This window comes from Bos grunniens, chromosome 29 (assembly GCF_055505025.1).
Source record: "Bos grunniens cultivar Pamir isolate PY7600 chromosome 29, Bosgru_T2T1.0, whole genome shotgun sequence".
In the NCBI taxonomy this organism is placed as follows: Eukaryota; Metazoa; Chordata; class Mammalia; order Artiodactyla; family Bovidae; genus Bos; species Bos grunniens.
In genome coordinates this window covers 10,957,591-10,984,605 of record NC_141193.1, presented here as the reverse complement: position 1 = coordinate 10,984,605, position 27,015 = coordinate 10,957,591, and the positions used below count along the sequence as shown (strand labels likewise).

At 60.6% G+C, this 27,015-nt stretch overlaps 1 protein-coding gene across 3 annotated transcripts in view; it reads left to right on the top strand.

Moving 5' to 3' along the window:
- The window catches only part of DAGLA (diacylglycerol lipase alpha), a 66,448-nt gene extending 40,449 nt beyond the window's left edge, over positions 1–25,999 (top strand). For 2 of the 3 annotated variants that reach the window (XM_086383552.1, XM_086383553.1), the window contains exons 5-20: positions 316–454; positions 3,596–3,683; positions 5,659–5,793; positions 6,340–6,417; positions 8,229–8,353; positions 14,244–14,397; positions 14,929–15,012; positions 15,134–15,211; positions 15,707–15,787; positions 16,816–16,958; positions 17,519–17,587; positions 17,931–18,003; positions 19,179–19,375; positions 20,085–20,214; positions 20,742–20,929; positions 22,539–25,999. In XM_086383552.1, the coding sequence (XP_086239678.1) occupies positions 316–454; positions 3,596–3,683; positions 5,659–5,793; positions 6,340–6,417; positions 8,229–8,353; positions 14,244–14,397; positions 14,929–15,012; positions 15,134–15,211; positions 15,707–15,787; positions 16,816–16,958; positions 17,519–17,587; positions 17,931–18,003; positions 19,179–19,375; positions 20,085–20,214; positions 20,742–20,929; positions 22,539–23,493 (2,717 nt within the window). In that variant the 3' untranslated portion in view covers positions 23,494–25,999. Of the gene's footprint in view, positions 1–315; positions 455–3,595; positions 3,684–5,658; positions 5,794–6,339; positions 6,418–7,525; positions 7,876–8,228; positions 8,354–14,243; positions 14,398–14,928; positions 15,013–15,133; positions 15,212–15,706; positions 15,788–16,815; positions 16,959–17,518; positions 17,588–17,930; positions 18,004–19,178; positions 19,376–20,084; positions 20,215–20,741; positions 20,930–22,538 lie in introns of those variants that run through there. The other variant, XM_086383554.1, reaches the window with a different exon arrangement.
- The last annotated feature ends 1,016 nt before the right edge of the window (positions 26,000–27,015 follow it).

The window sequence follows — 27,015 nt, the reverse complement described above, 5'->3', positions numbered from 1 at the left end:
TGAGGTCCACTGTCCCCGCCTTGGGGGGCCCTGGTCTGGGGGCACGCAGCAGCAGGCACAGAGCTGACCAGGGCTCTGGAAACCCACATAGCCGTCTGCTCTGTGCCAAGGATGGGCCTGGCGGGGGGGTGGGGGGGTGGTCACAGCTCAGCCAAGGGACGGCCAGGTAGCCGGAGGCTGGGGCTGGGGCCTTTGGAGTCTGACTGTAGGGCCCCAGAAGCATTTTGAGGTAGGGAGGCCCCAGCGCCCCTTTCTTCAGGGTCAGAGAGGTGTCCCCAGTGCCATGCCCCTTGGCTTCCCACCGCTCCTCCGCAGGGATGGTCGTCTGCAACTGGGTGGTCATCCTGAGTGTGTGCATCACGGTCCTCTGCGTCTTCGACCCCACGGGCCGCACCTTCGTCAAGCTGAGGGCCACCAAGAGGCGGCAGCGCAACCTGCGGACCTACAACCTGAGGTCAGTGGCCAGGCGGGGGTGGGACTCGCTGACCCCGGGCAGGCAGAGGCCGGCCCCGGGCCTCCCTCACTGCATCTCCACCTGCGTGAGCCCCAGGTGCTGGCCCAAGGCTTCCTGGTCTGTAAAGTGGGAACGCGATCATTCCTGCCTCGTGCAGCTGCCGGGATGTTTATCAGAGTGGTGAACACTGGCGCTCACGGGAGCTTCGTGCTCAGATCATCTTCAGGACTAAAAACACGGGAGTAATAATAGGAAGCACTCAGACAAGTGAGCCCAGAAGTGCACGTATTAACTTACAGTAACTCCCTGAGGTCGCTGTTGGTGTCATCCCCATAATACAGAGGAGGAAACGGGGGCACAGAGAGGTTATGTGACTTGCCTGAGGTAGCGCAGCTGGTCAACAGTGGAGCTGGGTCAAGCTCAGTCAGTCTGGCCTTAGAGCCCTGGCTCTTAACCACTAGGCGAGGCTGCCTCTAGGATTAAGGGGGCTGCAGGAGGTTAACCAAGGCAGGCTTCTTGCCGGGGGGAGTGTTTTTCACAGTGTTTTGGAGAAGGACGGAGGCAGAGAAAATGAGGCAGGGCGTCCAGGACGGTCACAGAGTTCCTGTTTATTGAAAGAAAAAGAGCAGAAGGGCTCTCAGGGTAGGCCCCAGTGGCTCCCGCTCATTGAGCTTCTGTCCGGGGTTAGGCCCTGCACTTCCACCAGTAGTCCTTTTCATCCTTTGGCCGACTCTGGTGTGGCTGTGAGACCCATTCTACAGTTGAGCGGTCCGAGTCCCAGGGAGGGCAGGCCACGTGCCCCGAGTCAGGTTGGTGGGGGAGTGAAGCTGCCACTCCACCCCCAGCCCAGGGCAGCAGGGGTGGGAGCCCTCACCCAGGGGAGCGGGCTGCCTGGGCCCCCACCCCACCCTCCCACGCCCCTCCGTCCAGCCCCCCTGGGCCCTCCACGTCAGCTGGGCCCTGCAACCAGAGCCACACCCACGCCTGGACTGGCCACCTCCCAGCCCCAAATGCCAGGTTTGGGAGCCAAGGCCCCAGAGCCCGTTGTTCCTCCCGGTGGCGCAGCTGGCCACCACCGCCTGTCCCATTTTGCTCATTCCGAGCACGTGCCCCCACCTGACCTGGTTTCTGGGCTCCTGGGGCCCTGGCGGGGGAGGGGGGGGGCGAGGAAATTCCCCTCCCCTACTCTGGATAATTGCCTTTGGGGCCCAGGGCAGCCAATGCCTTTAAGGTGGAGGTGGTTGGTGGTGGCTGTCATCTGAATTAGTAAGTCTTCTAGCGGTTCTGGGCCCTGTGCGGGTTGTAAAAGGCCTCAAGTTCCTAGACCCCCACCTGTTGCGGATTTTCCAGCTCTTGGATGGGCTGGAGAGGGCAGCCCAGTCCATGACTGGGTTACTGTGACCACCCCTCCGGCTCTTCCCCCTGGCCCCCTCACTCTGCTCTTGGACCAACAGAAAGTTTTTCTTAACAAGGACGTTTTTCAAGCCTGCTGACCCTTCATCTGCTTCCAGGTTTGGCTTTGTGCACAAGCCGCGCTGATCCACACCGTTGGGTTATTTTAGTTTCTGGGAGTTAGGGAGCTGCTCAAGTCCTGGGCCCTTTCTCCTTCTGGCGAAATCTGGAAGGGTTTGGGATGGGTTCTTCTCACCACTGCTCCTTGGGAGCCTGACCTTGGATCTCTGCTGGAGTGTCTGCCCTCCTTTCGCTTTAGTGAGCCCCAGGGCAGAGGTGTGCCGGGTCCATGAACTTTCGGTCCAGACAGAATGTCCCTCCCCGTATCTTGGTCTCTGTAGCCCAACAGATGTATTAGGCCAAACATGTCATTGGCTCCATCTGCCCCCTGGTGGGCATAAAGTGTACTGCAGTAGAGTATACAGGACTTAATCTGCCAGAGGGAAGGGAGGAAATTGTCTTTGAATGTTTGACAGCCAGTTTGGTTAGAAAGAGTTAAAGAACGCGATGCTCTGGGTACTCAGCTTAGCCGACATGCTGTCCCTTCATCCAGCCCCCAGTAGAGGGGGGACGTTGGCTTAGGATATGAGGCTGCCCAAGTCCCTTAGAGCTGGCAGGTTCCAGAAACAGCAAGTCCCTCGCCCTGTTTCCTAACCCACTCCTGTCACCCTGATGGCCCTGTGGCTTCCCCTGTCCTTGTGGCCCGTAGCGCTGTGGCACCAGGATTGGGAGCAGGAAGCGGCTGTTAGCTGCAGAGAGGAGGCGGAGGCAGCGACCGCCTGGCCTGTCACTGCTGATGGATGCTAAGTGCCTTGCAGGCATCCAGGGTCATTCAGAGCCTGCCCCTCCTGACCACCCAGCACCAGGCTCTGAAAGGGCTGGCGGGGAGGGCGCATGTCACGAAAGCCAGCCAGCCCCTCTTGCTCAGTCTGGAAATGTACATTTTTAATGTTGGATCTGTGATCTTTATGCTCAAAACACACACTGACCTCTGGACACTCAGCATTGGAAGGGTCTCTGTGGATAACTGGCCAATCACTCTTGCTTTGAGTGCAGACTCCTGGGTGTCCTGCCTCCCCATCAGAGCAGCCATACCCACTGGGGCTGGGGGTGGAGGTGGGGGAATGGAGAGGAGCCAGCCATGCAGATGAAGGGCAGGGCCCTCTCCCCTGTAATATAACGGATCTAAGGCGCTGCAGCATGCTGAACCTCATTCAGCCCCTTAAGCTTCCCCAAGTACAGAGATGAGAGAAATTCTTTCTGAGAGGGGAACAGGTCTGGCCAGCAGGTCTGCTCCCAATGTGGAATAAATCGGCAGGGAGGCCCAGCACTCTGCCGCCATCTCCCAGGGCCCTCGGTTGGAGCCTTTGGCGTGGGCTTCAGGGCAGCCCCCAGTTCGGGCTCCCAGCTCCGAAGCCCCCGGGTGTGCTGGTGTCCTTGTGAAAGAAGCTGGAAGCACAGGCCCCAGCCTCGGCCAGCAGGAGCCCCTCAGGGAGAGCCCTGCAGGCTGACAGCTCGCTGGCCCCGTGGCTTTGATCCGGCCCAGGCCTGTTGTCCCCCCAGACCCTCCTGCCGCGGAGCCCTTTGCCAGGGCCCTGAGAACAGGCTGCCCTGTTTCTGTAATGTCTGGGCCCAGCTCTTCTGGTCCAGCCCTCTGACCTCACACATACCAACTCTCCCCCACTGCAGGCACCGCTTAGAAGAGGGTCAGGCCACCAGCTGGTCACGCCGGCTCAAAGTGTTCCTCTGCTGCACTCGGACGAAGGACTCCCAGTCAGTAAGTACTGGGAAGTCGCCGCCCTGGGGCTCGGGTCCTTGGCTCTGCCAGGTGGGGCGGGGCCGGGCTTTGAGCATGACAGGAGGTGACAGCCTGCTCCTCAGAGGACCTGTTGTCATTCACCACCCGACTCCCTCCTGCATGTGAAACAGCCCTTCCCTTCCTTTGTCAGGGGACAGAAAAATGGGAAGACCTTTTATTGACCCCCTTGGAACTTAGAGATGAGTCTAGGAGAAGAGGTACTCAAGTATCAGGGTGACCTGAAGACAAAGAAAAGCCAGCAGCATCTCAGCAGCTGCAAGGGCTTCCCTGGTGGCTCATCAGTAAAGAATCTGCCTGCCAATGCAGGGGACATGGGTTCGATCCCTGGGTTGGGAAGATCCCCTGAGGCGGGTATGGCAACCCACTCCAGTATTCTTGCCTGGAGAATCCCATGGACAGGGGAGCCTGGTGGGGTACAGTCCATGGGGTCGCCAGACTAAACCACAACCAGCTGCAAGTCCTTCTGTAAGATCAGCTGCCGTGCGGTCAGTGCGGCCCTGGCCGGGCACCGTCAGCCCTCCGCACCCACTAGGGCGCTGCAGAAGGAAGGTGGGTCAGCAGTGGGTGGCCCCTGGGTGGGGGAGGGGAGGCAGGGCCCTGGGGAGCCCTCCGTGGAGCCCCGCCCCCTCCAGTGCTGGCAGGGTCCTTAGGGATCATCTAGCCCCACCCCTCATTTTGCAGATCAGGCAACTGAGGCCCAGAGAGGTGGAGTGACTTGCTCAGCGTCCCACAGCTAGGTAGTGGCAGAGCCAGTGAGGTCAGGAGACCACTCCTGCCTGAGCCAGACAGCCAGTGCCCTCCATGGAAGCCACCGGAAAAGCCTCCAGTGGCTCCTACCCACCCGCAGCCCCTGCTGAGCCATAGAGTGAGTAATCAAGTGTAAGAAAGCCCCTCCCACCCCCGGAGGTTCCCTGGTGGGTGGGAAGCACCCCCACAGGGCTCTCTGGGGGGGTCTCATCCAGGGCACATCCACCCCTCCTGGCAGGCAGATTAGGGGCTGGTGTTGGACTGGGAAAAGGCAGGGGGTTCCCCAGAAGCTGGGTCCCACCAGACACTGATGGTGATCAGGTCAGGTCAGGTCAGGTCCCGCCCAGAGTTTTGATCAGCTCACACTATGTTGCTCAAACATTTGCACTGGATGCCAGGATTTAAAAATCGGGGGCGTTTGTGTCGAGTTCAGTATTTCTAGATTCGGCCCTTGCATTAGGCGCTTGAGTTTGCAGCCCTTGATTTTTCTTCTCTCACAAGTGCCAGATACTCAGGGGCGAAACCCAGCAGGAGAAAGCCGGTTGCCATGAGTCTGTTCCCACCACAGCCTCTCCTGACAGGTTAGGGAAGAGGTTCCAGGCTCCCACTTGTCGGGAGGCAGAGAGGACTCTGCACAGGGCTGGCAGGGTTGCCTCTGTCCGCACGACCTCCTCCCAACCCCCGGCCCCAAGCACGGGTGTCCTGAGGACAGAGCTTGCAGGGCAGCTGGGGGCCAGGGGCCCTGCATCACACACCCCTTCTCCAGACACATGGTGGGGGTCCCTGAGCCTCCAGTTGTGGGCAGAAATGGGAGGGGGCCTGAGATCCTGGGCTCCAAAGGGCCTTTAGCGGGGCCATTCAGGGTCACAGCTGGAGGGAGGTGGGAAGAAACAGCATGGGAAAAAAGCAGCCAGGAGCTCATTTGGCTCCTCTGCTGGAGAGAAGGGCGGAAGGAGAAACAGGCCGAGCCTGCAGGCCTTGGTTCCTAGTCCTGGAGCAAGAAATGGCTCGGGGGTGTCAGGCCAGTGCCTGAGTGCCAAAGGAGTGCCAAGGACAGGACGGGGGGTGGGGGAGCAGGGCCAGAGAAGGGTCCCTGCGGACACCCATCCCCGGACATTCACGCCCGGCCTCTGTCCTCTCTCCTGCTCCCTGCCACCGCCCCCCGCCGCCTCCCTGGACCATGTAGGATGCCTACTCGGAAATCGCCTACCTCTTTGCCGAGTTTTTCCGAGACCTGGACATTGTGCCGTCGGACATCATCGCCGGCCTGGTGCTGCTCCGGCAGCGGCAGCGGGCCAAGCGCAATGCCGTGCTGGACGAGGTGAGCCCACGCGCGGGTCACGTCCCCACACTGCCCTCCACCGAGGCCATCCCTGCCGCCCCCAGGTTCCACACTCCCCTCCCTTCCCCAGCTCACCCTCAGCTAGCCACCCAGGGCCCCTGCTAGAGCTGCTTCCCTCTGCAGGGCCCAGAGGCTGTCTCCACCCATCTACCATCTAATCACAGGGGCCCCATGACCCACCCAGCTCTGTGCTTGGGCATCCGCGCTTGCCTCATCACCCGCCCCCCTGCAACTCGCCAGTCCTAGCTGGGGTCTCTGCGCATCTCATATAAATTATGTTTTCTCCTGGCCTGGGCCGGCTCCCTCGCCTGGCATGGATGGTTTGGGTGGAAGGGAAACAACTGGAAATATGAGGAGACCTCGGATTTGGAAAGTGGGCCAGGTCGTGGAAGAGCTAGAAACCACACACCTCTTTGGGCTCTCAGGGCCTTGGGAGGCAGACAGAGTGCAGAGCCAGGGCCTGGACCCCTTTCTCGGCCGTGCGGCTGGGCCCGGGGCAGCCACCCTCACGTGCCTGTCTTCCAGGCCAACAACGACATCCTGGCCTTCCTGTCTGGCATGCCGGTGACCAGAAACACCAAGTACCTCGACCTCAAGAACTCGGTGAGTCAGGACCACCCCCAGCGCGCGCTGGTCCCTCTCTCCCTCTGCTGGGCTTACCCGAGCAGACCACCTGCCCGCGGCCCTTGAGGCGCTGGCTGCACCTGCTCCGCTCTGGGTCCCGCCTCAGTTCTCCAAGCAGCCCCCTTCTTCCCAAACACACTCTGACCTGCCCCCTCCACATTGCTTTGGTTCTACAGGCAAACCCCTTGAATCGGCTCCACTGAGCTCAGAATGTTTGGCCCTGGCCTCCTGAGATTGTCAAGTACTTCCAGGAGCTGAGCTGCTGTTATTCTTGCCATGGTTGTTATTGTTATAAAAGGCAGCAAGACGTAGCACTTGGTTTCCAAGGTTTTTTTTTGAGTAGCAGGAGCTCTTCTTAAGCGCCTTTAGTAGAAAATCTGGCGTTGTGTGTCCCAGTGAAGGAAGGGCTGGTCGTAGGCTAGGGGAGCCCCTCACCCAGGGCTGGAACTGCAGCCAGAGAGCAGACCCTGCGCTGGGAGCAAACAGATTTAATGTGCGGCTCCCCACCGGGGGCTGTGACCTTGAGTGAGTCCCTGACCCCACTGAGACTATTCCTGCAGCAGAAGCGGTGCTGGGCCTGCCTTCCACCCAGAGCCCTGGTGGGGAGGGGATGAGTGAACACTGGTGCCCGTCAGGACAGCTGGTTAGAAAGGATTCGGCCTTCACATCTGACTCCCCTGGAAACGCCGGTTCTCCATCGCGCCACCACCGCGGTCCCCCGCCGGCCCCACCCCACTCTGCAAAGCGGGCGGGCGTTTGCATCCCTTCTCCAAACAGCCCATCCATAGCAGGCCCCCCGGGTGCCCGTCCCCGCCTCCCTCGGGGATGCCCGCCCGGCTCGCTCTCCCCTGCGGAGGAGCGGGGCGGGGGTGGAGCCTCCGAGCCCCCAGGTGCTAGCGCCCCGCCCTCCGGCATGAGCCAGAGGTTAATTTCCTCCTCCTGCGCCTTCCTGAAGAGCAGACCAAGCGGCCCCGGGATGGTTCCACCCCTCTGGGCCCTGATTAAGGTGCTGCTTATTTCACTTCACGAGATGACTAATCACCGTCTTTAACTTTTACAAGGTGACTAATTCCCTCTAAGTGCAGGAGTCCCCCAGCGCCTGGGGCGCCCGGGACTGGGGAGAAGCGGCTTCCTTGAGACACGTGTGCCTCCTGCCTGCCTCCCTGGGCAGACTGGCTGATAACAGAAGCCACTGGCCTCAGACACCGGCTTTCAAACCGGCGCCTTTCTCAGAACGATCCCAACTGCCCCAAACGCCCTTGAGTCAAGCCAGGGTCTCCCTGAGTGCGGAGCAGGGCGGGGATGATTGGTCTGGCCCCCAGCGTGTCTGCATGTCCAGGGCCGGCCCTGCTGCTCCTGGCCTGGGCATCCTGCTCCAGAGGGGAGGGTCCAGGCCTCTCGGGGTTCAATTGCCCTTCCCGGGGACTGATGGCCAAGGTGGATGATTGTGGCGCTCACCTCCCCCTCTCTTCCCTTCTTGGGAAACCGGCAAGGAAATCGATCCAGTGCTCTGAGTGTTTTTCTGTCCCCAAATCATTAATTCTGAGATTGGAGCAACAGGACAGGTCTCGGGAGGTTTCGTGCCCTGGTTGCACGCAGATAATTAGGGAAATGGAATTATCATCTGGAGGCACGTTCCCTCCTCCACGCAGGGTGGGGGTAGCCGTGGTCTGCAGCCTGTGGGGAGGGCAGCTCCCACCTCCATCGCCTCTATGGAGGGGAGCCCGTGGGCGCCGAGGCTACAGGCAGGAAGGGCAGGAAGTGACCCTCCTCTGCCTCTTCTCTTCCAGCACGAGATGCTCCGCTATAAGGAGGTCTGCTATTACATGCTCTTTGCCCTGGCTGCCTATGGCTGGCCCATGTACCTGATGCGGAAACCCGCCTGCGGCCTCTGCCAGCTGGCCCGGTCCTGCTCGTGAGTACCCCGGCCCCTCCTGGATCCCCGCCTATGGCGAGTGCAGAAGGGCTGAGGTCACAATGCCGGGCCAGCCCATGGTGGGGCGGGGCCTGCCACCGTGCCCGCTGCAGCCCACGCTGCTGCTCCTCTGCACCATCTCTGGGCCAGGACCTTTTTGGTTCTGCGTTATCCTGGCTGGGGTTTTGGAATCACACTTTGTGGGTTTGAACCCATACTTTGTCACTTTCAGAGTCAGGCATGCTGCTCCTCTGCACCATCTCTGGGCCAGGACCTTTCTGGTTCTGTGTTATCCTGGCTGGGGTTTTGGAATCACACTTTGTGGGTTGAACCCATACTTTGTCACTTTCAGAGTCAGGCAAGTCAGCACACCTCTGCAAGCCTCAGTTTGCTTATCTGTGAAATGGGGATTGAAACACATGCCTCCTGGAGCTGTTCTGAGAGGCTGAAATGAACCCAGCATCTGGCTGGCAGGCCACTTCCTTCACCCTACCCTCCATCTCCCTCCCCACCCCTCTTGACCACTCCCCTCTGCCCACACCCTCCCTTCCCCCAACTCCCCTCCTGTGCTCTGCCTTTCTGGAAGAAAGGCCTTTCTGGGTAGAGGCCCAATCCAAAGAAGCCTCTGGAAAGGCAGCAAGAAGGCCCTTTGTGAACGGCTCCAATCCTCTTCACAAGGAATTGGCAAGACCTCAGCTGGGTGCCGCCCTCAGCCAACTGCGGGGGGCGGCCGGAGTGGACTCTGCCTTCCTAAGTGGGCCAGAGGAGGGCTCAGCTCCGTGAGGGCCCCTCCCCTTCTCTGGCATCTCCACCTTCTGCCCAAGCCTGACAGAAGGAGGATGGTTGCCGAGGTTCCCTGTTTCAGACAGGCTGGCATGTTGGGCGGGCAGCTTCTGTCCACCACACCCCTTCCCTCAGGGCCCATGGCAGCCACCCCCTCCTTCAGTGTCCTTTCCCCAGAAAGCCGGGGGGCTCTCTGGGTTGTCGTCACCATCCCCCAGTGACTGATAGAGCCAACCAGGGTACCCCACGCCCCTCCCTGTCTCTGCCAGCCCACAGGCAGCATCCTTGGAGCCCCTGCGGCCACTGAGAGGTCCTCGGAATGAGCCCGGCTCCAGGGGTCCTGAGACCTGGGCTCCCACAGCCCTGCTCCATTACTCACTGGCAGGGCAGGGACGTCATTTGCACAGGCAGGCCTCTCCTGCTGGGGCAGGATCCGGGACGGGGGCGGTGGGGGGGGGCGGCGGTGTCCCTGGCGGTCTGGGCATCTGAGGCGCTCTGCCAACAGGGGCAAGGCTGCATTCATATCAGCTTGTCAGAGCCGCCAGAAGAGGCAGCAGAAAGACCTCAGACCCGGGAGGGCCCAGCTGGGTCCCTGCTGAGAAGAGCCGGGTGCTGGAAGGTGGAGAAGAGGCGGGCCTGAACTCCCAGCCTACAGCCCAGAGGGTCAGGCTCCCTTCTCCGAGCCCAGCCTGTCCGCAGCAGCCCAGGTTCCCAGCACGGGCTAGATGAAGGACTACCCACCTGCCTCAGGCCAAGGCCTGTCATCTGGAGTGGTTTTCCCAAACCATGCAAAGCATGGCAAGCCAGGCCTGCGTATGCACCCCCCAACCCTGGGGACACCCCCATTCAGCCCCAGCCCTGCCCTGGACGTCTGGTGGTTGGTCTCCTGTGGGCAGGAGAGGCCCTGACAAAGGCCAAGCAACTGCTCAGGGCTCCCATGGCCTCTGAGCCCCTCAGCACCCAGCCTCCTCTAGGCGGGAGTGCTGGCCTCAAAGGTGCCATGGGCCTTCCCTCCCAGGCTGCTGGCCCTGCCGCTCTTGTGGTTCCCCAGGCCCCCAGATCACTGACTCGGGGGCTGCCCTCTCTGGTGCGTACCGTGTGCCAGGCTCTTTCTGCATCTTGGGCCTCTGATCTCACCCCAACCTTGTGAAGTAGCTATTGGCGCCTGTCCCCCCCAGGGCATCGCAGTCAGGAAGGGCCACCAGAGCAAGGATTCCAGCCAGGGTCTCTGTCTCCCCAGGCCACGCTGTGGCCGTCACATGCTCGGTGCTGGAGGGCCAGGCTGAAGTTGGAGAGGGCTGATAGCTGCCTGAAAACAAGAGCCTGGCCCACAGACCTAGAGCTGTGTCCACTTGGGCCAGCAGTGGCAGGGGAGAGGGGAGGGGTCTCACGGAGTAAATGGAGGTGGTTGCCCACCCCAGGCCCAGTCGCTTCCAAGACGTGGCTTGACCCTGGGTTTTCCCATGGAGGCCTCTTTCCATTGGGAGGTCTGCATCAGTCCCTCAGGGGCTGCTGCAGAAAAGACAGACCTCTCCGTATCACCTAAATCTAGGATTCTTAGTAAAATCTTAGCCGTCAAATCAGGAAAGCAGATGGTGGCTGCAGCCATGACATCAAAAACGCTTGCTTCTTGGAAGAAAAGCTATGACAAACCTAGACAGCATATTAAAAAGTAGAGACATTACTTTGCCAACAAAGGTCCATCTAGTCAAAGCTATGGTTTTTCCAGTAGTCTTGTGTGGATGTGAGCGTTGGACCATAAAAAAGGCTGAGCACTGAAGAATTGATGCTTTTGAACTGTGGTGTTGGAGAAGACTCTGGAGAGTCCCTTGGACTGCAAGGAGATCAAACCAGTCAATCCTAAAGGAAATCAACCCTGACTATTCGGTGGAAGGACTGATGCTGAAGCTCCAATACTTTGGCCACCTGATACAAAGAGCCAACTCATTAGAGAAGACCTTGACGCTGGGCAGGATTGAAGGCAGGAGAAGTGGACGACAGAGGATGAGATGGTTGGATGGCATCACCAACTTGATGGACATGAGTTTGAGCAAGTTCCAGGAGATGGTGAAGGACAGGGAAGCCTGGCATGCTGCAGTCCATGGGGTCGCAAAGAGTCAGACACAACTGAGCGACTGAACAGCAATAGGAAAGCAGGCAGATTTGGGTCACATGCTTTCTGGGTCCCTGAGCCCCATATGTTGGGCGCTAGCTCCCTCTGGTGGCGGAAGGGGTAACTGCACCCAGGCTGGGTGCCCTGCTCAGCAGCTCACCCATTCATTTTGGGGGAGCCTACTGTGTTTTGGGCAATGCCAAAGAATGTTCAAACTATCCCACTATTGCATTTATTTCACATGCTACCAAGGTAATGCTCAAAAACATTCAAACTAGGCTTCAACAGTGTGTAAACTGAGAAATTCCAGATGTACAAGCTGGATTTGAAAGGGCAGAGGAACCAGAGATCAAATTGCCAACATCTTCTGGATCATAGAAAAAGCAAGAGAATCCCCCCAAAAATTTACTTCTGCTTCATTGACTACACTAAAGCCTTTGATTATGTGGATAATCTGTGGAAAATTCTTCAAGAGATGGGAATAGCAGACCACCCTACCTGCCTCCTAAGAAACCTGTATGCAGGTCAAGAAGCAACAGTTAGAACCGGACATGGAACAATGGACTGGTTCCAGATTTGGAAAGGAGTATGTCAAGGCTATGTATTGTCACCCTGTTTATTTAACTTATATGCTGAGTACATCATGCAAAATGCCGGGCTGGATGAAGTGCAAGCTGGAATCAAGATTGCCAGGAGAAATATCAGTAACCTCAGATATGCAAATGATACCACCCTTATGGCACAAAGCAAAGAGGAACTAAAGGGCCTATTGATGAAGGTTAAAGAGGAGGGTGGAAAAGCTGGCTTAAAACTCAACATTCAAAAAACTAAGATCATGGCATCTGGTTCCATCACTTCATGGCAAATAGATGGGGGAAAAATGGAAATAGTGACAAACTTTATTTTCTTCGGCTCCAAAATCACTACGGACTGTGACTGCAGCCATGAAATTAAAAGGCACTTGCTCCTTAGAAAAAGAGCTATACAAACCTAGGAAGAGTAGTACAAAGCAGAGATATCACTTTGCCGACAAAGGTCCATAGCTTTGACTATGGTTTTCCCGGTGGTCACGTATGGATGTGAGAGTTCGACCATAAAGAAGGCTGAGTGCCGAAGAACTGATGCTTTTGAACTGTGGTGTTGGAGAAGACTCTTGAGAGTCCCATGGACTGCAAGGAGATCAAACTAGTCACTCCTAAAGGAAATCAGCTCTGTATATTCATTGGAAGGAATGCTGCTGAAGCTGAAGCTCCAATACTTTGGCCACCTGGTGCGAAGAGCCAACTCATTGGAAAACACTCTGATGCTGGGAAAGACTGAGGAGGGTAGGAGGAGAAAGGGGCAACAGAGGATGAGATGGTTGGATGGTATCATCGACTCAATGGACATGAGTTTGAGCAAACTCTGAGAGATTGTGAAGGACAGGGAAGCCTGGCATGCTGTAGTTCATGGGCTCGAAAAGAGTCAGACACGACTGAACAACTGAGCAACAACTGTGTTTTTGGTGCTGGGGAGGCACAGACATGAAATGCAGCGCTTTGGAGCACAGGAGTATTTTGGAGAAAAATTGAGCTGACTGTGTGGTCAAACTGGGGAACACTGGGCAGGGGCTAGCTGTCATATGAGGTGGCCCCAAGAAGATTTCAAAGCAGTATAAACTGCGCAGAGGCCTCAAGAAGTGAGGGATCCAGCCACACAGTATCCAGGAGGAGAATGTTCCAGGCAGAGGGAACAGCAGTGCAGAGATGCTGAGGCAGGAATGTATCCCCAGTGCCTCCAAGAGGAATGGGAGGCAACAGGCCAGAGAACAGAGCCAGATGGAGCTGGGCCCTTGGTGCTTGCTCGGACTCTGGTGTTTACACCGGGCAGGAAGGGCAGCATTGGAAGGTGTTGAGTGCAGTGATGTGGCTCATCTTATATCTTTTTTAAAAAATAATTTTATTTATTTATTTTTGGCTGTGCTGGGTTTTAGTTGCTGCACGGGCTTTTCTGTAGCTGTGGAGAGTGGGGGCTACTCTTCCTTGCCGTATGCAGGCTTCTTACTGCAGTGGCTTCTCTTGTTGCAGAGGGTGGGCTCGATAGTTGCAATTCCTGGGCTCTAGAGCACAGGCTCAATAGTTGCGGCTCATGGGCTTAGTTGGTCCAAGGCATGCGGAATCTTCCCAGACCAGGGATCGAACCCATGTCTCCTGCATTGGCAGGCAGATTCTTTACCACTGAGCCACAGCGATGCCGCCTCATCTTTTATCATAAAAGGTCACTGGCTGAGAACGTAAGGGGCGGCTGTGAGTGAGAAGGACCATTCAGGAGCCCCTGTGACGCTCTGAGGCAGGGAGGCAGGGATAAGGTGGCTTGGAGCAGGGCGGCGGGGTGGGAGGCAAGAAACGGAAAGCATTTGGCATCTAGATGTGAATTTGAAGGCACAGCTGATGGATGTGCTGACTGATGATATGGGATATGAGCTGGCTCTAAGTGTGGGCTGAACGCTCAGGGGTGGGTGTGGGGGACTGTTGAAGCACAGGGGGCTAGGCCCTTGGGATCTGGGGCTGAGAGGACTGCAATCCTGGGGGACATCTGGGAGGAGGGTTTTCATAGGCGGTTGAATGCGAGCAGTTCTGGGGGGCTTTTTAGCACTCAGGTGGTATTTAAAGCCCAAGAGTGGGTGAGGCCTCAGGAGCTCATGTCATTAGAAAGAAGAGGAGGTCCGGGGCTGACCTCTGGTCTCAGTGAGAAGACACGGGTGAGGAGAAGCAGTCCAGGAGAGGGGGTGCCTCCCGCCGAATGGAGAGAGTAAAAGGGGGCGGGAGAGACCCCCGGGTCACATGTTGTCAAGAGGCCGAATAAGGCAAGGATGGGGGAATGGGCTGGAGAGCTTTGCAAGAGAGGCTTTCAGAGAAGGCGTGGGGCTGGCTGCAAGAACAGGTTCCCCAAAGGATGGGGGAGACCGTGGCTCCATTAGGGGCCCGGGCTCTGAGCCCTCTGCCACCCGCCCAGGTGCTGCTTGTGCCCCGCCCGGCCCCGCTTCGCCCCTGGAGTCACCATCGAGGAAGACAACTGCTGCGGCTGCAACGCCATCGCCATTCGACGCCACTTCCTGGACGAGAACATGACCGCGGTGGACATCGTCTACACGTCCTGCCACGACGCGGTGAGGGTCCGGCGGGCTGGTGCGCAGCCTCCCCACAGCCTGGGTCCTGCGCAAGCTGCAGGGGGCAGGCAGGGCGGGGGCCCCCTCGGTGGCAGGAGCCCTCGGCCTGGCTGGCATGGCTCCCCTAGGTGGGCAAACCAGAGCTGGGCCGCCTCCTTCTCCCCACATCCTGGCCTGTGCTCACTCTGGAGCTAGGACGTGGACCCCAGCCCTGCACCTGCTGTTGGGTCTTCCTGGCTCCAGCCTTTGGGGGAAGGAATTGAGGGACATGGAGAGGCACTGGGGAGGGGAGAGGGCAGCCTCTCGGACTGGGCAGGCAGGACGTGGTACTCAGGGCGCCTGAGTCAGCGGAGTTGGGAGGGCAGGGCAGGCTGGGTGCTGGGCTGGGAGGGACCTACTGTGACCCCAGGCCTCAGGGGCTCAGGGGCCGGTGGAGCCAGAGTTGGGCCCCGAAGGGGACCTGCTCCGTCACTGCCCCGCGTCCGGCCCCAGCACAGGGCCACTGAGGCTCACGAGCTGCCCTCCTGCCAGGTCTATGAAACCCCCTTCTACGTGGCGGTGGACCACGACAAGAAGAAGGTGGTGATCAGCATCCGGGGAACCCTGTCCCCCAAGGTACGCCGCCCAGCGGCCCCGCCCGGCCCCGGCCCCTCACAGCCCCGGGGCTGTGAAGAAGAAGCCCATCTCCTTCTCCCTGTTCTCAGTCCCATGCCTCACTGTCCTCCCTGCCCTCCAGGACGCCCTGACAGACCTGACCGGTGACGCCGAGCGCCTCCCCGTGGAGGGCCACCACGGCACCTGGCTGGGACACAAGGTACCCCCCACCCGCTCTCATGGGCCCCCAGTGGCCCCCAGGTTTCTCCACTCTGCTGCCAGCAGGCATGTCTGGCCCGTGGTTGGGGCAGGGGCTCCTCCGGAGTCGCTCCTCTCACCAAGAGAGAGATGGTCAGAGCGTGTGGATCAGTCTGGAAGGTCCACTGCCCGCCACCTGCCAGGACCCCCACAGCCCTGCGCAGCCCAGACCCTGTCCCACAAGAGAGAGCTCAAGGAGGCAACGGAGAAGGGATCTCACTGGTTCCTCTTAGACCCACAATCCCTCTGGGCCTCAGTTTTCTCATCTGTGAAATGGGAATGACGTGACCAAGTATCCACCAGCACCCCCAGCCCCCCTCCAGGTTGTCCTGAGGACCCAAGGGGGACGCGGGTGGGACAGGGTTGCTGAGCTTCCCATCACTGGTCTCACTGGTCCCTGACGGGCCCCCGTGCCTCCCCATGATAGTGACACCCATCTCTGTTCCTCCTCACCCAGGGGATGGTCCTCTCGGCCGAGTATATCAAGAAGAAGCTGGAGCAGGAGATGGTCCTGTCCCAGGCCTTCGGGCGAGACCTGGTGAGGGGTTTTTCATGCCGCAAGCCCTCCCGCAAGGCGACAGGCTGGGGACAGAATGGGTGAATGATGGCGCCCTCCCCACCCCACCGCTACAAGCTGGACTCGGATACTCTCCTTCCATCGCAGGCCCCCAGCCCTCTCCTCGCTGCTCAGTCCCTCCCACCCGCTCTGGCCCTTTCTTCTTTGGTACCAGCTCCTCTTGGACACCTCTGCTCGGCCCCACCTGCATTATGGTGCCAGGCATCCGAGGCACAAAGGTGGCTCAGGTCCCGGGCTTCTGAGATGCTGAGCAGCAAGAACACAGAATGCGATTGCAGAGCAGATAGAAGGGGCACTGCTGTGGTTGGGTTGACCTGAGCCCAGCCCACTGCCCACCCCTCCCTGTGCAGGCAGGCGGCTCCCGAGGGGCTCCCAATTGTCCTTCCCAAAGCCAAGCCGTCCCTGGGCTCAGGAGACCTGGTGCAGCTGTTGGGGCCCGGGGATGGGAGCAGGTGACCACATGGCCATAATAGAGCATAATCACTCATACAAAGGTCTGTCCCGAGTGCAGGCTTCCCTGGTGGCTCAGCGGTAAAGGATCCACCTGCCAATGAACCCAGATTCAATCCCTGGGTCAGGAAGATCCCCTGGAGAAGGAAATGGCTACCCACTCCAGTATTCTTGCCTAGGAAACCTCATGGATAGAGGAGCCTGGTGGGCTACAGTCCATGGGGTTGCAAAGAGTCAGACACAGCTTAACTGACTGAACGACAGCAACAATCCCATGTACAGACGCAATGTCTTGGAGGAAGTTAGCCTCTCCTAGAAAATCAGGAAGGGCTTCTCCTCTGTGCAAGGTTTTGAAGGATGAGTAGGAGTTTGTTAAATAGTCTCTCTAAGAAGTTGCTCCATGGGTGTCTAGCTTGGTTCTTCCTCTGCCCAACACAGCACAGATGTGATCCCAGCACTCTGGGAAGCGCCCTCTGCCTCCCTGGGGTGAGCTTGGCAGGCAGCAGGGCAGGGCTCTCAGGGCTGCTCTCCGCCCCCAGGGCCGCGGAACCAAACACTACGGCCTGATTGTGGTCGGCCACTCCCTGGGCGCGGGCACCGCCGCCATCCTCTCCTTCCTCCTGAGACCCCAGTACCCAACCCTCAAGTGCTTTGCCTACTCCCCCCCAGGGGGCCTGCTGAGGTAAGCGGTCCAGGGGGCGCTTGGCTGGGGCTGGTGGGGCCAAGGGTGGGCGGTGGGGGGTGCTGGCTTGGGCCGGGGGCTACACTGGGCAGGCTGGCATCTGGTCATCAGGGAACCTGGGGACGGCCTGCAGCGTGGAAGCGGGCGCTCTGTCAAATGCCAGGCCCACCCTGGGATCCAGCCCCAGCAAAGCCTTGCTGACAGAGTAGGCGGGGCAGGGACCCCAGCCCTACTCCCCACGGGGGTCTTTTTTTTTTTAATTTCTTTATTTGGCCGTGCCAGGTCTTAGCTGTGGCACTGGAGGTCTTTGCTCTTCCTTGCGGCCTGCGAGATCTTTTAGTTGCCGCATGTCGGATCTAGTTCCCTGACCAGGGATCGAACCCAGGCCCCCCTGCCTTGGGAGCGTGGAGCCCTAGCCACTGGACCACCAGGGAAGTCTCCCCCCAGAGGGTCTCAAGTCAAGAAACTGGCTCAGGAATGCTGGAGCAGACCGCCCCCCTACCCCGGGGAACACACCGCACCCCTCCCCTGCCTTAGCGCCCCCTTGGCTTCCCTTGCAGCGAGGATGCCATGGAGTACTCCAAGGAGTTTGTGACTGCTGTGGTTCTGGGCAAAGACCTTGTTCCCAGGCAAGTCAGTCCCTCTCTCCACTGGCCTGGTCTGGGCTGTCCTCCCCCTCAGGCCCTCACCCAGGTGGCCCGTCTTTCTCATTGAGATTCCCACCTCTTCGAGGGACCCCAGAACCCCCGCCACTCGTGTCCAGGGTGAGAGGACAAGGTGGGCCCTGCCTGCTCTGCCCCCTTCCTGGGCCCACTTCCTGGCTGGGCCCTGCTGAGCTGCAGGCCCTCCTCCGCCCGCCCCGTGACCCTGATGGACAGGTCTCCTTGATCCTGGGGCTGCAGCTGCCCCTCACCCCCACCTCCCCATCCCTGGCCGGCCCTGGCTGATGTTCTGTCTTGGTCCCTCCCCCAGGATCGGCCTCTCCCAGCTGGAAGGCTTCCGCAGACAGCTCCTGGATGTCCTGCAGCGAAGCACCAAGCCCAAAGTGAGCTCGCTCCCCTCTCTCCTGCCTGGGCACCCAGGGCTCTAGTCTCCCCGACCTCCTCCTGGCCACCCCCTCTCAGCACAAAGCACAGGAGGCCCCCGCTGCGGGAGGCCAGACTAGGGTGTGATTGGTGTCTTGGGGACCTCAGGCTCATAGACTCTCAGCATCTCCACGCTGCCCTCAGCTGCCCCCAGCTGCCCGCTGCCTGTCCTTGTGCAGATGCAGAAACTGAGCCCCACAGTGGGCAAGGGGCTCGCTTTTGCTCACAAAGCCAGTTGTAACACAGTCAGGACTGGAGCTGAGGACTCCTGAGTCCTAGCCCCTGGGCCCAGAGCCACCTATACAGTCAGGCCAAAGCAGTCCCGAGGTTTAGTGGTCCCGTGTGACCGGAAGTCCTCCTCCAAAGCCCACCGCGATCCCCCAGGCTCAGGGAGGCCGGAGTTCACCCGCAGAGGGGACCTGGGGGCGGTGAGTTCTGCTTTTGCCTGCAGCTGAGAGGAGAGGGCCAGCCCTTCCTAACCCCCACTCAGGCCCGTGTAGGGCAGGACACTGGGGGCTTCTCCTGTAGCAAGCTGGCATTCAATGTGCTAAGCCAAAGGTGGGCAGGCTGTGGCCAGGCACCCCAGGGCAGGCAGGCAGGCCCTCACTCCACTCACCTTCTCAGCCCAGCCTTGGTGCCCAGGACCCTCTGGCAGGCAGGGCGCTGGGCCAGGTCCCAGGTGCTAGGGTGGGCAGGCAGCAGAGCCTTAGGAGGAGCCTGCTTCCAGGATGTGGAGCTGCCCCTCCCAGGCACTCGTCTGGCCCAGGAGGCAGTGTGGGGGACCCGACGCTGACCTGGCCGAGTGGGTGCAGCTGGCCTGAGCTTCAGGGTCTGTTCTGCCTCTGACTTACAGCTTAGAGCAAGTCCCCTTCCTTCGCTGGGCCTGTTTCCCGTCGCTCCACAAGGGGTTGACTGGTCTTGCAGCCCCAAAATTCAGCCATCCCATGCCAGCTGTCTCTGGCACCTTTTGGCCATCGTGGCCGCCAAGCACTCTAGCCTCTGCCTCTTCAGTGGGCGCTGCCCTTCCCCTGCCCCCTCCCAGCTCCCCCGTCACCTGTAAACCCTCCTTCTGAGCACTTCCCCAGCTGGCTGGCGCTGCTCAGCCTTGACCCTGCCTCTCCCCTTGTCCCCACAGTGGCGAATCATTGTGGGGGCCACCAAATGCATCCCCAAGTCAGAGCTGCCCGAGGAGGTGGAGGTGACCACCCTGGCCAGCACGCGGCTCTGGACTCATCCCAGCGACCTGACCATCGCCCTGTCAGCCAGCACTCCCCTCTACCCCCCCGGCCGCATCATCCACGTGGTCCACAATCACCCAGCGGAGCAGTGCTGGTAGGTGCTGCCTGTGACCCAGGCCACTGGGAGGCGGCAGCGGCCGGGGCAGGGGGGCAGGGGATGGGCCGACCTTCACTCGGTCACCCTCAGGGCAGGGGGCAAAGGCTGGGCAGTGATGGGCCAGGGCCCCCACCATGGGGCTGCCCCAGCCTTGGGCCCTGGACATGGAATGACTGGCCAGCCCATGCCCCCAGCATCAGCTCTTCCCTGGTGTTCCCCCAGGACAGCTCTCCCCACTTGCATCCATTTAAAAGCAAATGCCCTGGCTGGCCCACACCTCAGCTGTCAGTTGGCGTCACTGCTGGGATCAGCTGGCAGTCAGCTGGTGGGGGCAGGAGAGAGAAGAGGAAGGGGGGCATCAGAGAGACTTCTCCCACCTCGCTCCCCCCACTCCACTCTCTCAGAGGGCTGGGCTGTGAGCTGGGACCCTGCCCCAGGGGTGGAGCAGGAATGGCTGAGACCACAACTGATCAAAGACTCTGTGAGGGTCAGGACTGAGGCCCCAGGTCAGCCTCTCTGGCTCCGTTTGGCAAAGATGTTCCTGGCGTGGGTGGGGAGCGAGGAGCCCAGGGACACAGCCCAGCTGGCCCAGCCAGGCAAGGGTCTCCAAATCCACCCAGGGCCGAGAGCAGGGCCAGGGGCCTGGGGGCCAAGGCCAGGCTGCCCCCCGCGCCCCCTGCTTCCCTCTGGCCCCTGTACCCCTCAGCTGCTGCGAGCAGGAGGAGCCCACGTACTTCGCCATCTGGGGCGACAACAAGGCCTTCAACGAGGTGATCATCTCGCCGGCCATGCTGCACGAGCACCTCCCCTACGTGGTCATGGAGGGGCTCAACAAGGTGAGCTGCGGCCCACCCCCACCCCACGCTGGCCGGGTCCGTCCCCACATCACACACAAGGGGGCGACAACACTCAGAAGCGTGCACTCCCTGGACACCCAGTGGGCCAGGGAGCCCCTTCGTGTCCTGGCCCGCACACCCGGCTCTGTCTACACCACCGTGTGGTCCTGGGGTGGGAGGGTCTAGAAGATTCGTGAGGACCTGTCCCTGAAGCAGGCTGGGCTCAGAAACCCCGAAGCCACCTGGCGCTGGGTGGATACACAGCCAAGCAGGGGCTGCCTTGGCCATCTCCCGGCCATGGAACGGCCGACCACAGGGATGCTCCAATCTGGCCCATTTGTGGGGTGAAGCTACATCATAGGGCCCGTCCCTGGCCTTCCTGGAGGAGCGGGGAACTGGTAGGAAGGATAGTGGGCCCAGCTGACCCCATGAAGGTCTGTTGGGCCTGAGAGGCCTGGCCTGCCACCCTGCGTCCACACGTGATTGTCACCCCTCAGCCACTGCCTGCTTCTCCGTCCCATCCCCAGGTGCTGGAGAACTACAACAAGGGGAAGACTGCCCTGCTGTCCGCTGCAAAGGTCATGGTGAGCCCCACAGAGGTGGACCTAACCCCCGAGCTCATCTTCCAGCAGCAGCCGCTGCCCACGGGGCCACCCGTGCCTGCTGGCCTGGCCCTGGAGCTGCCCGCTGCAGACCACCGGAACAGCAGCATCAGGTCAGTGCTGTCCCCCACCCCAGAGAGTGCGTGCAGGGGCCCCAAGTGTGCCTTCAGAGCGTGAATGCTTGTGGACCTTTGTATACACACCCTGGGCCCTCGTATGTTCACACAGCTCTGTCCGTGTGCATAGGAAGGATTGCCCCCTGTTTGGGGTCGCTCCTGCTCTGCCCCCTACTGCCCCTCAGCCTGCCACCACTGAAGCCCACATGAACCAGTGGGTGTCTAGGGATGCATTCACCCCTGGTCACAAACACAGATTCACTCATTGGCCATTTAGACCCAAACAGGTGGACACCCGTGCACTTACACAGAAACACACACATTTGTTGTTGTTCAGTCACTCAGTCGTGTCCGACTCTTTGTGACTCCCTGGACTGGAGCATGCCAGACTTCCCTGTCCTTTCCCACCTCCTGGAGTTTGCTCAAACTCATGTCCATTGAGTCAGTGATGCCATCCGACCATCTCATCTTCTGTCGTCCCCCTCTCCTCCTGCCTTCGATCTTTCCCAGCATCAGGGTCTTTTTCAGTGAGTCTGCTCTTTGCATCATGTATTAAAACTTACATTTGTATATACTTGTGTTCACAGATAGTAGCTCTGAGTGTACAAAGCTGCATACAGACAGACTTACATACAGGACACATCAAGACAGCCAACACACTTCTATGTACACAGGGCTACACTTGCACAGGCAGCCATGCATGTAAATGAGGGATGCACTATGCCCAGACCCAGCCACTCAGATACCTGGACCGGCTGATATGCAAATGCCTGGTATGCATGCTGCACACAGAAACAGAGGTGTGCACACACACCCCCCGCTTTCATGCACACTCTTTGGGGGCTCTGAGGCAGTAGCTCTTGAGGCGGGTGGGGCTCCTCCTTCCTCTCTGGGACCCTTCCTTCCCAGGTCCTGGGTCCAGGTGACAAATCTGGCTCCAAGGCTGTTGAGAAGGGTGCTGGCGGCTTCCCAGCCCTTGGTGGGCACACCTGGACCTCTCTCCCTGCTGCTGACCAGATGGGGGAGCCAGTGTCTGTGCAGCCACAGTAGCTGCTGCCTCCCCATCGCTGGTCCTTCAGTCACTCCCTGCAGGCCGGTGTGCGGAGCCCGGGGCTCCAGGGCCCCATCCAGCAAAGGGCTACACCCCCTGGGAGAGGTAGGAGGGACCCCAGGGTGAGGAAGGAAGTGACAGCAGCTCGGAAGGGACCCCCTCTGGGTGCTGGCTCGGAGGGCGCTGGACCCGGTGGATGCGGCTCTCAGCTGTGTCGCCTCCCTCCCTGCCTTCCCTCCTTCCTTCCCTCTCCTTCACCTCTGCCTCCAGGGCCCCGGGGCAGCCAGTCTCTCTGGGCCTCAGTCTCCTGGTCGGCACAATGAGACCTGTACCAGTGCCCCTCCACCACCACCGCTGCCCTGCTCGGCCCTGCATCCACCCTCCTGCCTTCTATCTTGGGGTCTCCTGAGCTGGTTTTAAAAATGAGGGTTCCCTGTCCCCAGACCGTTCAACTACCTTCCCCTCCTCCCCTCCCCAAGTTCCCTCCAGCCAGAGGAGCTGGGGGTGGGTCTCCCCGCCCCTCTGAGTCTCACCCTTCCCTGCACCCCCCTGCAGGAGCAAGTCCCAATCTGAGATGAGCCTGGAGGGCTTCTCCGAGGGGCGGCTGCTCTCCCCAGTGGCCGCGGCCTCAGCTGCCCGCCAGGACCCGGTAGAGCTGCTGCTGCTGTCTACCCAGGAGCGGCTGGCAGCTGAGCTGCAGGCGCGGCGGGCGCCGCTGGCCACCATGGAGAGTCTGTCGGACACGGAGTCTCTGTACAGCTTCGACTCGCGCCGTTCCTCCGGCTTCCGCAGCATCCGCGGCTCGCCTAGCCTCCACGCCGTGCTGGAGCGCGACGAGGGCCACCTCTTCTACATCGACCCGGCCATCCCCGAGGAGAACCCATCCCTGAGTTCGCGCACCGAGCTGCTGGCAGCCGACAGCCTGTCCAAGCACTCGCAGGACACGCAGCCCCTGGAGGCCGCCCTGGGCAGCGGGGGCGTCACCCCCGAGCGGCCCCCCAGCGCGGCGGCCAATGAGGAGCCGGAGGAAGGGGGCGGAGGGGCAGCCCCCCGCAGCGGAGAGCTGGCGCTGCAGGAGGGGCGCCTGGGGGACTCACCCAGCCCGCAGGTGCTGGAGTTCGCCGAGTTCATCGACAGCCTCTTCAACTTGGACAGCAAGAGCAGTTCCTTCCAGGACCTCTACTGCATGGTGGTGCCGGAGAGCCCCACCAGCGACTACGCGGAGGGCCCCAAGTCCCCCAGCCAGCAGGAGATCCTGCTCCGAGCCCAGTTCGAGCCCAATCTGGTGCCCAAGCCCCCACGGCTCTTCGCTGGCTCAGCCGACCCCTCCTCGGGCATCTCGCTGTCACCCTCCTTCCCACTCAGCTCCTCGGGCGAGCTCATGGACCTGACTCCCACGGGCCTCAGCAGCCAGGAGTGCCTGGCAGTGGACAAGGTCCGGACTTCTACCCCGGCTGGCCGTGGGGCCAGCCCCACCAAGCAGGACGACCTGGTCATCTCGGCACGCTAGCAGCACCCAGGAGTGGCTACCGACCGTGGCCCGGGCAGAGCAGGTGGCTCCTTCGGGCTCCTGGTGGCTGCCTCTCGGGCCGGGCAGCTTTGGGGAGAGGCCCCTCCCAGGCCAGTGTCGCCTCAGGCGTTGAGCACTGCTGCTGAGCTGGGGGGTCCGCCTCCCTACCTCAGCTTAGGACCCCCCCAGAGCCAAGGCAGCTGGGATCTGGGCCCTCCAGATAGGGAATGACAGGGAGGGCCGTGGAGCAGGGAGGAGGCTGCAGGGACAGCCTGCCAAAGCGGGGGCCAGGGCCGCACTCTGCCCTCCCAGCCTGACTGCCCTCTAACAGGGGCATCCTGGCACCCCCTATTCTGGGACAGGCCATGAGTATGCTGACTCCCCATCACTGCCCTCTGGCTGCTCTCCCAGGGCCGAGATGGAGAGCGGCCCCCTCCCCACATATTCTCATCTGTGGTCCAGGCTGGCATCTGCCCTGGCCACCCTGAGATCTGGTGCCTGCTGGCCAGCCCCATGGGGGTAAACCACCCCCCGCAAGGTGGCCCGCAGTGCCGTGTATGTTTACAGAAGCTGCTGGGCTGGGCTCAGGATGTGTCCTGGGCTTACAAGCCCCCCTCGCCCTTGCAATCACGTGTTCAGCTGCCCCTTTTTAAGCAGGCAGGGGCCAGCCTCCACAGGGCCTAAGGCAGCCATGGGGCCTGGAGGTGGCCCATCCATCTCTGCTTGATGTCCCTCATGGTGATCCCTCTGTTGATGGGTCCCGGGTACCCAGGCCTGCCTGCCCCGCCAGCCCGTTCCTTCCTGGTCTGCCTTCTACCCCCAGGATCCTGGCCACTCAAAGGGTGGAGGGCACAGGTATGACAAGCCCTGGCTGCAGAGCCAGTGCCCTGGGCAGAAGGAAGGCCCCACCAACCCCCCACCCCTTTTAATCACCTCCCCCAGGCCTCGGCACCCCAGGCCCTGGGATCTGAAACCAAACAAGCCTCCGCTCCCCGCAGCTCCCACTCCTTGCCCCTCGCCCTGGGCTCTCTCCTGGGAGCTGGGCTCTCTCCTCTCCCACCTGCCATGTCCTGTTGTCAGGAAGTGGGGCCAAGAGTAGGGTATTGTGGGACCTGGCTAGAGACCTGGGAGGGCCAGGGGCTTAGCCTGAGGCCTGCACAGCCTCCACTGGAGGGGCTCCTTCCCTGCTAGGTTGGGGAAGCATGGGGGATGGGGTGGAGACCCTGCCTATCCCTGGAGGCCCAGCAGGGGGGTGGTGCATGCTGGGGTGGGGGCGTGTGTGTGCATGTGCATGAGTGTGCGCCGTCCCTGAGGACAGGGTCAGGGGTGGCTGGGGCGCCCTCCCCACCCTCCCCGCCCTGCCTGCTGCCCCCCACCCTGGCCTGCCGAAACAACAGGCAGCGAACACGAGAGGCGCCATGCAGCAGGGGCCACGGGATGAGCTTAGCTTCTGACACATCATCCCTCTCGTCTCGCCGGCCACTCCAACCCCTGGTTTGGAAGACAGGCATGTGCCGAGGCGTTGACCGCCTGCTTGTGCCTTCATCTCCTCGGAGGCATGGTCCCCCCTACTCTGGGCCCACCCACGGCCTCCCTGGGTCGCCTAGGGCTTCCCTCACCAAGACCCCCATCTCACGATCACTGGTATCTGGGACCCCTGCCCACCCTGCCACGTGGGGACAGAGACCTGGGAGCTGGGCCTCCCTTACCCTCTGTGACTCCCACCCTCATCAGTCTCCTTCACCCACCATCAATCTCCTGCCCCTGCTGACTGCCCCCCCCACCCCCACCCCGCACAGAAGCAAGATGGAATCAGTGGCTCTTAGAGTTTAAAAAAAAAAAGACAAATCATAAATCAGAGTAAAGTTCCAACTAGCACCCTAGCCAATAGCAGGGGGGCTTGGCATCTGGCCTTTTAATTCCTCCTCCACCAGGGTGGGCCTGGGACTTCTGAGGGGGCGTGGTGCCCACCCATGCCCAGGACTGAGCCATCAGGGACAGGCTCCCCACCCCCAAGGCTGCAGCCGCACAGGGTTGCAGGCTTGGGGCTGGGGCAGGCTCGGACTCAGCCCTGGACGCCCCCGGGTCAGCCCACCCCTCCCCACCTCGCCCCTGGAGGATGGGCCTGCTGCGTGAGTCTCCCTTCCTCCACGCACCACACTCGGGGGGGTCTGAGCCACCCCCCTCAGCCCAGCTCGGCTCAGACCGACCCCCACTCTGTCCCCCAGACCCGCAGCACAAGGTCTCCTGGACGGCACCGGCCCGTCCTCCCAGGGGCCTGGGCGACCTCCATATGCAATCATAGTGAGAGCTGGGCCCCACAGACACTCATGCACTGTTCGTGCCATCCTCCCATGACTTTTTTTGTACCTAATGTATGAAAGATCCAAACTAATATTGCTGTAAAAAAGAGACAAATTAATATAGCTTATTCTATAAATATATCTGTATATAAAGGTTTCTGTATATTGTATAGAGCTGTGTATAAACTGGATGTAGAAGCACACTGGCTGCCTGGAGTGACCTCTCTTCCCCGCAGGTTGGGTGGGGGTGGATCTCAGTGGCAGAGTGGCAGGAGAGGACCCGCCAACCGAGGTCAGCTGTCACCACTGTCAGTGCCCTGGTCCAGGACCACCCTTGGACTCGCAGTGAGAGACCAGAAAACCCTTGAAGCCCTGTTTGAATGGGGGCAGCTCCTTGTTGGGCCCTGCCTGTGTCAGACATGTGCCAGGGGATCTGTCTGACCTCATTAGGGCCCTTTCTTTCCCCTGAGGAGTCTGGGACCCAGAGAGGGTAAGGAAACGGCCCAAGACCAGAGAGGATGGGGAACCAGGCAGGTCTGACAATGCCTGCCCTTCCCCCGACCCTGACTGCTGGAAGCCAAGGGTAGGAGGTGGCTGGTTGGTGAGAGCACTGAAACTCCCGATCGGGGTAGCACTGGAATGCAGGGGCCACTGGAAGTCTTTGCTGAGGGCTTCCCTGTGAAAGTGTCTAGTCGCTCAGTCATGTCTGACTCTGTGATGCCATGGACTGTAGCCTGCCAGGCTCCCCTGTCCATGGGATTCTCCAAGCAAGTGGGTAGCCATTCCCTTCTCCAGAGGATCTTCCTGACCCAGGGATCAAACCCAGGTCTCCCACATTGCAGGCAAGTTCTTTACTGTCTGAGCCACCAGGGAAGCCTGTCTTGGCAGCACTCAGACCGGAACTCGGGGTCTACCATCATGGAGACCTCCTAGCCCACCGTCCCTAGGGAGGGTGCAAAAGACCTGGTCAGGCCCAGGGACCCCCTTCCAGCCTGGCCCAGGCCAGTGAGGCCTGAGGAGCGGCTGCAAGGCCAGGGTGGGCAGGCGGCCAGGCCTCCTGCAAGCCCGGTGCCCAGGTCTGCCTCCTCCACACAGCAGATGGCGCTGTTTCTCCAGCCAGTCCGAGGGGACCTGCACCAGTGCCGCCCAAACGCTGACCCAGCCAAGGTCTGACCAGACCTGGACCTTCCCCTCCCGACACTGCCCACCCTCCCAGCTC